Source organism: Borostomias antarcticus (assembly GCF_949987555.1).
Source record: "Borostomias antarcticus genome assembly, chromosome: 1".
Classification (NCBI taxonomy): domain Eukaryota; kingdom Metazoa; phylum Chordata; class Actinopteri; order Stomiiformes; family Stomiidae; genus Borostomias; species Borostomias antarcticus.
The window spans coordinates 51,397,925-51,409,178 of record NC_140234.1 but is presented as its reverse complement, the minus strand read 5'-3'; the positions used below and the strand labels follow the sequence as shown (position 1 = coordinate 51,409,178).

At 42.4% G+C, this 11,254-nt stretch overlaps 1 protein-coding gene across 1 annotated transcript; it reads right to left on the bottom strand.

Annotated features, from left to right (window-relative positions):
- Window positions 1–3,404: 3,404 nt before the first annotated feature.
- aifm4 (apoptosis inducing factor mitochondria associated 4) lies at window positions 3,405–10,506 on the bottom strand (the record flags this gene model as incomplete). Its single annotated transcript, XM_084436261.1, has 17 exons — window positions 3,405–3,513; window positions 3,627–3,702; window positions 4,829–4,927; window positions 5,093–5,210; window positions 5,352–5,428; window positions 5,674–5,737; window positions 5,884–5,955; window positions 6,202–6,317; window positions 6,525–6,655; window positions 7,688–7,779; window positions 7,927–8,013; window positions 8,343–8,455; window positions 8,582–8,663; window positions 8,789–8,833; window positions 8,980–9,089; window positions 9,491–9,600; window positions 10,418–10,506. 17 exons carry the CDS (start codon window positions 10,504–10,506, stop codon window positions 3,405–3,407), a joined length of 1,590 nt encoding a protein of 529 aa, XP_084292387.1.
- Between the last annotated feature and the right edge of the window lie 748 nt (window positions 10,507–11,254).

The following is an 11,254-nucleotide window of genomic DNA, read 5'->3' as shown; positions in this document are numbered from 1 at the left end:
ACCCCCCCCCCCCCACACACACACACACACACACACACACACTGTGATGCTGAGGCATTGCTGCGTATCTAGGATGGGCTGTGCTACTGTTAGGTGCCAAAAATGTATCCTTTCTCACTTTTCTGTAGCTAGTCCGTGTGTGTCCTCTCTCGAGGTGCCACTCAACAAAGACGTAAGGGTGACCCACCTCATCACCCAGGTCTATCTCTGACATGCTGCATGGACAGGTGAGAGCACACATACACATACTTTCTTTCTCTCTCTCTCTGTCTCTCCCTTCTGCTCCTGGGCTATAGCTCCAGCTGTGGTGATTGTCTGCCACCGCTGTGCTGTACAGACAGAGAACAAGAGAGAGATGGACACAGCACTTACTCAAACTTCTATCGCCATTCTGGTTTTATACATTAAAGCGTAGCCCTATGCATGTGGTTGAAAAAGTTCTATAGACTGTACGGTATAGCCCATTCAGAGGTCCAGAGCCAGGGGCTGACTTTTCCCGGTGGCCTGGCGCGCCAAATGGCCTCGCACGCGGTGAAAGGCCTGCCTCCCCCCCCGTCAACAAAACGAAACTGCTCGTGGCCTGACTTGGGCATGAATCCCGGCATGAAATATTCACCCAGTCCGGCCCTGTCCAGAGCTGAGGCCAGACTCTGAGCATGTCCTTATACTCCGTGTGGAGGCCTGTGTTCTGCTCCTTCCAGCCCTGCCTCGCCCCCTCCAGCTGGGGTGACATGTCCAGAGCACGTGTTTTGTGTATTTTCAATGAAGCAATGGCGAACACATATTCTCCTTTCGTAGTTTAATGCCTATTAGTTAACGAATACTAAGGTAAACTGAAACCAAAACTAAGGTTCTTGGCTGTTCGCCGTCTAATTGCTCTGTCGTCTTCTTTCGTTCCACGCAGCTGTAGACCATTAAGTACGATTCAACTTTGTGCGTTTTGCACCCAGGCGCTGTCCAGTAGGCCTAGTGCTGAAAGCTGCTGGAGAGGCAGAGTTAGGCTTATATTTACAGTAGGCCTATATTTACAGTAGGTCCATATTTACAGTAGGTCTATATTTCCAGTAGGCCCATATTTCCAGTAGGCCTACATTTACAGTAGGCCTATATTTACAGTAGGCCTACATCGCAGTGCCAGTTTTGAGTTGACACATGTAACAACTGGGACTTGAACCACATACCTTATATGCATATCTGTATGTATGTATGTACCAAGAAGTATTCTCTGAGGTCTGAGGTCTATACTGTATTTGGGCTTCCTAGGTTGCATGTGCGGCTACTATGCAACATTTTAGACTTGTTAGAAAATGGATGATAATAGTAGAAAGACAGTATGCTACATACAGGTTCATCACTTCTAGCAGGAACTACTATTTTATGCAATTTCTGCTCTGTAACTCCGTGATGGTGCCATTCTTCTCTTGCTGCATGATTTGCGCCCCCTGTCCTAGCTCCTGACACTGGGGGGGGGATAGCGCGCACACACACAGACAATACTGGAAGAGTGCAGTCTCTGTGCTCCCTCAGTGGAAAAATGCAGGAATAAAGAGGCCCTATTGTTTCCTTCCAGTGGATGTGTGTCTGTCAGTGTTCTCTCCTCAAATGCTCTCTCCTCACATAGTCTGTACTGCAGCCCCTCATACTATAGTGCTGCCTCGTTCAGCTGCCACCCCGTTTCCTTACTGACCTGATCCTCCAGCCTCCTCACCTTGGCTGTCCGCTAGATGAGCTTCATATCCACTTCAGATATGAAGATGGTTTTTTTTATTTCAAAGAGACGTTAAACTTGATACTTGAATACTGATATAAATGAGTATCTCTATCCTCGTAAAACTAGAGCTATATTCAAAATGATTACTGTAGGTGAATATCAACTCTCTCTCCCCAGATAGAGCCCCCTGCTGTCTTCCCTACACATGCAGAGGATCGTCTCAAACAGGAGATCAACGGACAGCCCTCAGAGACGCCCTTTTGTGATAAAGATGTTCTCGTCCATCACCAAAAGTCTGGCCAACACCATCAAGTGGTCTTAAGAAGACTGTGGACTATATTTTATTTTCAATGTCATAAAATAACTTTATTTATTTAAAAGAAATCAGCAGACTTACAAAGAGTTGAGTAGAACCATTCATTGAAGATACATCCATAACCTACTATAGCTATACCGTGACAAATTATCAATCCATATTAATGAGAATTCCATAAATATCAGATGAATACCAAAGTAGAACCTGAAAACAAGACATCACACCCTACAGATACTAAAAAAACCATGTATTATAAAATCGATTCAGTTTTTGTACGACAATGTAACCTTCACACAGTCTCCCATTTCTATTGATAGGACCCATCCATCAAAATGCAGGTAGTCAGTTGATGCCATTGCACTAATCTTACTAAATACATAAAGATATATCATTGCCTACTTTGAGCAAGGCACTTAACCCAACACTAGGTCATGATTTGCTTTGGATAGAAACGTCTGCTATGACTAAAAAGTAAGTAAACACAAGTAAGACTTGATAATACCCATGAAGGATTATGAATACAGTACCATGACATTGGAAACACAAAATCAGAACAGTTCACATGTAGGTGGAAATAAATATATCAGACTATAAAGGCACCAGATACCATAGTCTACCAAAGACTAGACCAATGCGTGTAACAGAAATTGACATAAAGATCTTAATGAAAGCATTGTCAGCATATAGGGAGGGAAAGTGAAAACATGCGCCCCTGACTTTCAATGTAAACTCCCATAGACCGGATTTTCAAAAAATTACTACGAAGCCATTTCGGTGAAGTTATCAAAACAAAAACTTGTGAGTGTCTTTACAGTAATGAGCTGGTTAGGATGGTATTAGCTGGTCAGACTGGTCTTAGCTGGTCTGATCCGCAGGTGCGCCTGGCTATTCTTACTGGTCCGTAACCTTAACCTTAACCCCTAACCGTAATAGCCTCACTTATGATGCCAACTCACCTTAACATGATATGACCAGTCATATCAGGCTGCAGCCTTTTGTTTTAATGAGACAATAGTGATGAACAAATTTACTTCTGCAGAGGCAGAGAGTGAGGGGGGGGGGAGATGAAAAGAAGTCCTCTTGATCAGAAGGATGTGGCATTTTTCCACTTTGAATGGGTTACATTTGCAACCAGCTCAGGTTGTCAGATCTGAAACAGTAATGAACCTCATAAGCAAAATTCCCATAATGACAATATCTATGATTTTAAAAAAAATACTGTACCATGCATTTTGTATTAGGTATGCATTCAGCAATATACTATATTTTATATGCCTATAATTATTTTACACACTACCAACTGTCAGGTTAATGTTAAAGTTTGATTAATTGAATTCCAATATTGAGAGAGCCTGTAGATAATAACAGTGCTGAAACTCACTGAGCCTGTGCCTTGGAGATGACCTGTCCTGTGGCCATCATTTCTGCCAGCCGAGCCACAGCTGGGTCAAACATCAGGCTAGCAGCTGCCACCACCACATCATCTCTGTTGACCAAAGACAAGAGGAGACAATATGGTATTAGACGTAGCATACATGATTTCATATTTGCCATTGATCAAAATGAATAAAGACCACAGGGGAAAACCACAGTGGTCACCTGATATAGAAGGCTAGGAACTTCCTGTCCTCCACTTTGCCTTTGAATATAATGTCTGTGTATCCCTCTCCATAGCCTGGACAAAGACAGAGTAATTAAAGGAGTAGTAAAGGGACAATGCATGTTTAGCCCTGTTTTAAGGTTACTTATGATCATATACAATGGTTCAGATGAAAACGTTGACAAAACTAGCACTTTTGAGAAAGTCTGATAATTGCTCTACCACCGTTTTGGTCATACAATGGATGTGGGTGGGCACCGTGAAAAATCATTCAAAAAACATGTTAAACTCACAATTTCAAAAACAAGAAACTCACGAGGTGTTAGTTGGCGTTCTGACATATAATTCGCCATAAAGTAAGATTCTAGTTCACCTGGAATGGCTTTTTTAAATATTTAGCATAGAACTATTTAGTCGCAGCACATACGTGTGTAAACTTCCGCAAACTAGGTAGCCTAGCAACATGAACAATAACAATAGCTACAAGTAGTTCCGCTTCCTGAATCCCCTCTGTGGATTGATCTACACATCTACAACGGTCACTTCAATACAAGTCAATGGATTTCATAAAATTATCAATAAAACCCTACAGGATTCATAATTGCGGTGAACACCAATGGACACCAATTACCCCCTTGGTGAGCTTCTTGTCTTTGGAATCGAGAGTTTAACATGTTTCTGAAAGATTTTTCAAGTTGCCCACCCACATCCATTGTTTGACCAAAACGGTGGTAGAGCAATTATCAGACTTTCTCAAAAGTGCTAGTTTTGTCAACGTTTTGATCTGACCCATTGTATATGATCATAAGTAACCTTAAAACAGGGCTAAACATGCATTTTCCCTTTACTACTCCTTTAAGGAAACAAGTTCATCCAGCCGAAACACATTTTCTTTCATATCAGGCTTTTTGTTGCAGATGATCACCTGTATATCTAATACTCTAATTTTTCAAGTTGCCCACCCACATCCATTGTTTGACCAAAACGGTGGTAGAGCAATTATCAGACTTTCTCAAAAGTGCTAGTTTTGTCAACGTTTTGATCTGACCCATTGTATATGATCATAAGTAACCTTAAAACAGGGCTAAACATGCATTTTCCCTTTACATGCATTTTCCCTTTACTACTCCTTTAAGGAAACAAGTTCATCCAGCCGAAACACATTTTCTTTCATATCAGGCTTTTTGTTGCAGATGATCACCTGTATATCTAATACTCTTCCCAAGCAACACTGTCCAGAAGAAAGGTACAGAGTCGATCATCGTCTGCTTCTGTAACATGTTCAGCGCAGCTACTCTTCCTGGGGAGAGCAAAAAGTACATTATAAATGTGAGAAGCCAAGTACAGAAAGTGTGTTACTGTTATTCCTGGGTGTTACTGTATGCCTAGGTGTGCATTCATTTTATATCCCAGTACTCTAAACCCCATGAGTCAAGAACTGGTTTTAAGACTAAATGGCAAGGACCGTGAGCGTGTGCCAACTGCCAGTGTCCAATGTTGACCCTCTGGTCTCCACGTATGGTGAGCGGAAAGGCGGTCACATCCCCCGCACCAAACACATCTGGTATGTTGGTCCTCATGAACTGAAAAGAAGGAGCAATGCGTAAACAGTATATCAGCTCATCTCAATTCAAATGAATCATAACGATGAACTAGTGGAAAGGACTATGTGATACAGTATAATCATAATATATGGACTAGACTGTATTGCCTGGGACTGTTACCTTGTCAACGACGACAGCGCTTCTGGAATTCACCTCCACCAGGCTGCCCTTCAAGAAGTCAGAGTTGGGAATGACCCCTGGAGAGAGATTGAGAGGGTCAAGATTTACTTCCATTATGTTTTTATCTGTTTAACACTTTTTACTGTAATAACATAGCACAACTTTACACAGTATTACACAGTTATGTGATTATATTGTAACATGTTGGTAGTTACCAAATAGCTCAACTATACCTACAGTACATTTCAAAAATGAAATTGTTATATTTGCAGTCTGAGGACTGCAGTGAGTTGCACATCCATGTTCATAGCTTAGAACTTACCAATTCCTGCAACAACAACATCTGCTTCCAGGACTGTGCCACTCTTCAGCACCACCTCCTTCACCTTCACAGCAAAACTATTTCTATTAATTCATTTCAAAGAGTCCGCAGACTAATATCATCATATATATCAAACTATATTCACAGGAATCACATAGAAAAAGGGAGCTGCACATGTGATACATGTTGCTTGTGTGTCTGTTTGTCTACCTTGCCATTCTCCCCCCTGATTTCCTCTACTTGGTCATTCATGTAGAACTTGACATTGTTTTCCTCCAGCATCTTCAACACAAGACATACAGATTCTGCATGTTACAGATGGACAATCTAACATGGATCATTTATGGTCAAACTATGTTCTCTTTCAGCCTACAGTATATTTATATTGTATGTGCCATGGTATTGATTCCTCCATAGCTCGTTGGGATAACAGTATACACGTTTAGAGATGCAAAGATGTACACTTGACCCATGTAGTATACAATGTCAGTAAACATGACAGACTATACAGTAATCATCAAGTCTGACCTGCATTGTCATCTTCCCAATCGCCGGACCGAGGGACCTCTCAAAGGGATATGCTGAGTGGCCCACCATGGCAACACTGGCAGCTTTGTCTGACAAGTAGGATGCCACCTCCATACCTAGCATGTGAAGAAAGAGAACAAAAATGAAGTAATAAATAAAAAGTGATCAAAGGATAATGGAAACACTTCACATTAACTTGAAATGTATAAATAAAGGATAGAACAAGACAATTGAATGCCATGCACTGCACACGCATGCTCAGAAAACATAATTGAACTTTAACTGAAAAATGACATTTTTGGTCAGGAGCTGTACTAGGTTACCTATGAAGGAGGCTCCAACGATGACAGCCCTGTGGCCCACAGAGGAGTGGTGGATCTCCTTGGCGTCCTCGTAGGTCTGCAGTAACCTCACACCCTCCAGGTGGGAGCCCGGGCAGCTCAGGGGCCTCGCCCTACACAGGGCAGAGCATTCACAGCTGCTGCATTTCACTATTTAACTACTCGTAGTCCAATAGACTATTAATCACGGGAGATTTCTTTTTTTCCATCCAACAACAATGATCAACAAACAAATAAAATAATAAAAAAGATGAACGCTGGTACTGTTGTGGCACTTCAGGATAGCCTTAAAAATATTGCAGCTGACGGTTTTATCTGCTCTGGTGAAGTATTTCCACACTGTTGATTAGTCGAGCATTGGGACTTACGTTTCTGTCTGCCTCTTGCTCTTGCATGGCTGCTGCTTTAGCGCTACAGTGGAAAGTCACGCTTGACAACCAAGACTTCAACAACTACCCTCAGATTCACTGCCACTGCTTCATTACCGACTGAAACCACAGATGAACAGGTTTAGCATCATGTCAATTGTCACCTTTTTATAAGACTTAGGCCATTATTTGAAGAAGGTGACGGCATAATGTATTTTTTATAAAGGGAATATATATATGCCTTTTTACTTTTTATAAATGCTCTAATGATGCAATTGTTTATAAATGCTATGATGATGCAATTGTATGTTATTGCAAAACATACTTTTTTATTTTATTAAAATGATTATTGTACACCGATGCACAGTGTTGACTAATGGATTCTGTGAAACCTATAGCGTGAAGATGTTCAAAGGTATATGTAGTCTGGAGTCATAGACTTAACATACAGTACACCATCACTGGATATATTCCTGGTGTGGAAACACGTTGATGCCAGCTTGAGGCAAAATGCTAATTAAAATAATTTCAATAACGTATCTGTGCTTGGTAGTCTAGAACCAATCTTCTGTTCCCCAAAAATACAAAGCCCATCCAACTCACACTAACTCAATGCAAACCTAAGTAAACTATAAAGTAATTGAAAGGATATAAAATAGTATATCAACCCAGGACTGGTTGATAGTGATGCTGGTTTTATTAATCACTTTATATCTTAGTGGGGACAGGTACAGTAGATACATTGGACAACCATGGAAGGGGGATGTAACTACTGACCTGCAGCCAGTTGATATGAGTATCTGGTCATAATGCTGCAACATGCCATCATTCAACTTCACTGTCTTTTCCTCAGTGTTAATAGACACAGCCTGCGCACACACACACACACACACACACACACACACACACACACACACACACACACACACACACACACGTTAGATAACATGTATGTGTATGACATCACTGACATTATTACTGTATACTCAAGCATTTATTTGGCCTCCTCTCCTCACCTCTTTCTGTGTCCACAGCTCTATGTCATACTGCTGGAAGAACTCTGTCTGACGAAGGAGGACGTTGCTGCTCTCCAAATGCATGGCCTGCGGAGTGGCAGGAGAGGGAAACAACGGTGGCCCAATAGAGTAGATAAACACCGTCTAAACCTTGACATCTCTGCTAATGTAAAGACTCATATGATAATCCTCTCTAATATTCTTGAGGAAATCCATTATTCAATACTGACTATTGAGAGACAGGGCTCTGTATAGCAGTCACCAATTCGGCCATGTCAGACACCTGATTAGAAGGAGCAGGTAACGAGAATGTAACCAGACAAACACTCATATACAGTAGGGGTGTAGCCAGCCAGCTGGCCCCGCCCCCAAAAAAGGATCTGTTATTCCAGCTTCAACTCGACTCTTGACTTTACCTTGCTGAGTTTGGGCTTGTCGAATGGAGGCAGGGAGTCCCTTGTCACCATGATAATTCTGCCTTCATATTGGTTCTGTCTCAGAGTCTCGGCACACAGAAGAGAGGCAGGTCCTGCACCCACGAGACAGTATTCAGCGTCATGTCAGGAATATGGGCAGTGACAGCATTGTAGAAGAGCTTGGCCTCCAGTCCTGAATGAAACCTCCCACTTTCCTGAAATTTGACACCCAATCTCACCTCCTCCAATCAGAAGAATGGTGTGGTTGATCCCTGGCACTCTGCAGCTCATCTCCTTCACCCTCTTAGTCAGCTTCAGAGACTGTGAGGGAAACAATGGATGCTTTAGAAGTGACATATGGAAATGTAATGAGGTCATAAAACATTGCATTTATAAAATGGCATCATCATTGCAAATTCTAAAATGATTACCTCTACCATGATTACCTTTTTGTTTATAGACACATACACCTTGCCATCTTCAACCTTGACCTGTGGGGGCGGGGGGACATTGTGTGTGAGGAAAATGACGCTGCAGGAATATTTCACCCTCAGGATTTTCAAGTTTTTCTAGTTTGAGAGTGGGTTCTGGTGCTATGCTGTTGGAACTGAAGTACTGTACTCATGGGTTGGGTCACCTTGTAACTGGGCAAACAGTCCAGGCCTGGATACTCCTCAATATCTCCAGTCTTGACATTGAAGCAAGCACCATGGAAAGGGCATCTCACTCTGTTATCAACCAGTGCCCCTGTCAGATAGCATGAAATTAGCATTATACACAACAAGGCTTAACCCGTTATTCAACTATAAGCCACACTTTGAGGGCACCGCTTTCCTCACTGTGACATTCTCTTCTCTTTGATGACAATTACTTGCAGTTTTTGCACCTTTCACATGACAATGACTTGCAGTTTTTGCACCTTTCACATAATCAGATTGTAATCTGTGGCTAACAACAGATAGAGGATGTGATACCTACTGTAATAACTACAAACAATGCATCACTAGAGCCATCAATGTACCTACTACTGTACTAGATAAAATATTTAATGACAGTTTTGAATACAGTGTTTACATTTTGGAAATACAATCCTGGTTAATGAATAGACAAAAACCACACCCAGCCACCCTTGATGAGTTGACTCTCACCAGTGATGAGAGGAGCACCGTAGTGAGTACAGCGGTTCCCCACAGCACTGTACTGGCCCTGGGTTCGCACAAGTAACACTTTCTGGTCCTCAACTTCCACTTCCTTCATCCTAACAAAGGCAGGATCAAAAAACAACAACCGTTGACTGCTTCCATTATGTTCAGTATTGGATCTTGGCATCATCAGAAATGGTAAAGATTTTTCTGGGTTACTGGGACAGACAGACATACAGACGGACGGACAGAGACTATTTATCCCTGGGGTGGATTTTCATGCAAGGACAACAAAAAGTCACAATCAAGACTAAATACAAATATACAACGGGTAGTTCCGACCTCGCAATCTGATTAGTTAAGGGCCGTTGTATATTCACGATATACCACAGGCAAAGCCTAAAGGCCAATTTATACTTTGTCGTACAACACTTCTGAAAGTGTCGACAGACAGAAATTATGTCACTGTCAACACTTTTTTGTGTCAGACAGGGGTGTCTTGCACCTACCAAACTTTCTAATGTTGCAGACGCCGTCACTTTCGTCGCACAGCTGTGATTGAATAGCTAGATAGAAGTCATGTTCGTTGCCATGGATCAATCAGTCCTGCACCTGCTAGTTACCATGGAGGTGATCAGACACTTCGCTGAAGTATAAATACTAAATGTCGGTCAACAATTTTTTCCTGTCGACAGACATTTGTTGTACGACACTTGACGACTGAGTATATATTACTGCGCCAATTATTACTGACGTCTGTTGGTTACATTCCGGTTCCTCCTCAAGAAAAATGGGTTGTGCCCATTACCGCAGCACAAGCCGTGGTATATTGGCCATATACCACAACCTCTCATGAGTTATTACTTCAATATGCAGTACAGGTGGACAGTACTAAGCCTTCAGAAAGAATAGAGATGTATGTGGTTATCTTACTGTCCATCCTGCAGGTCAGACTCTTGGCACACGACCCCTGTGACCTCATCCTGGTCCTGACCTGGAATTTGACCCTGACCTTGACCCATATCTGCAAATCAAAATAAATATGAACAGACCTTGCCAATAGACATGTGAATTCTGGTACAGACCTGGTTGCAGACTCCAGTGTTTACATTATGAAAATACAATACTGGCTAATGAATAGACAAAAACCACACCCAGTCACACTTGATGAGTTGACTTGCCCCAAAACTCCACACCTTTGATGTGTGGGACTTGCTAGCTAAGGTGTGGTTGCAGACTCCTAATAGGCTAGTTTGGCTCGCCCAGTCCCTTCTAACCATCTCACCTCTGTGAGGGAAAATTTAGTTGTCTCCAAAACACTAACAGATAGTAGCCTTTCTTCAGATGCATAAAAATATTTCACCTTTGCAAAGGTGGGAAGTTTTACATGTCACATCAAAAGGTCCCAGAAAAGCAACGAGATCACAGACACAATGTTACACAGTATACTTTTAGATAGCATACTATACACTCTCTAATACGGATACAAGCGGCCGAAATGAGTTGTTCTCCGGAGGGTGGCTGGGGTCTCCCTGAGAGATCGGGTGAGAAGTTCAGTCATCCGGGAGAGACTCGGAGTAGAGCCGCTGCTCCTTTGCGTCGAAAGGAGCCAGTTGAGGTGGTTCGGGTATCTAGTGAGGATGCCTCCTGGGCGCCTCCCTAAGGAGGTGTTCCAGGCGTGTCCGGCTGAGAGGAGGCCGCGGGGTAGACCCAGGACTAGGTGGCGGGATTACATCTCCGCACTGGCCTGGGAGCGGCTAAAGATTCCCC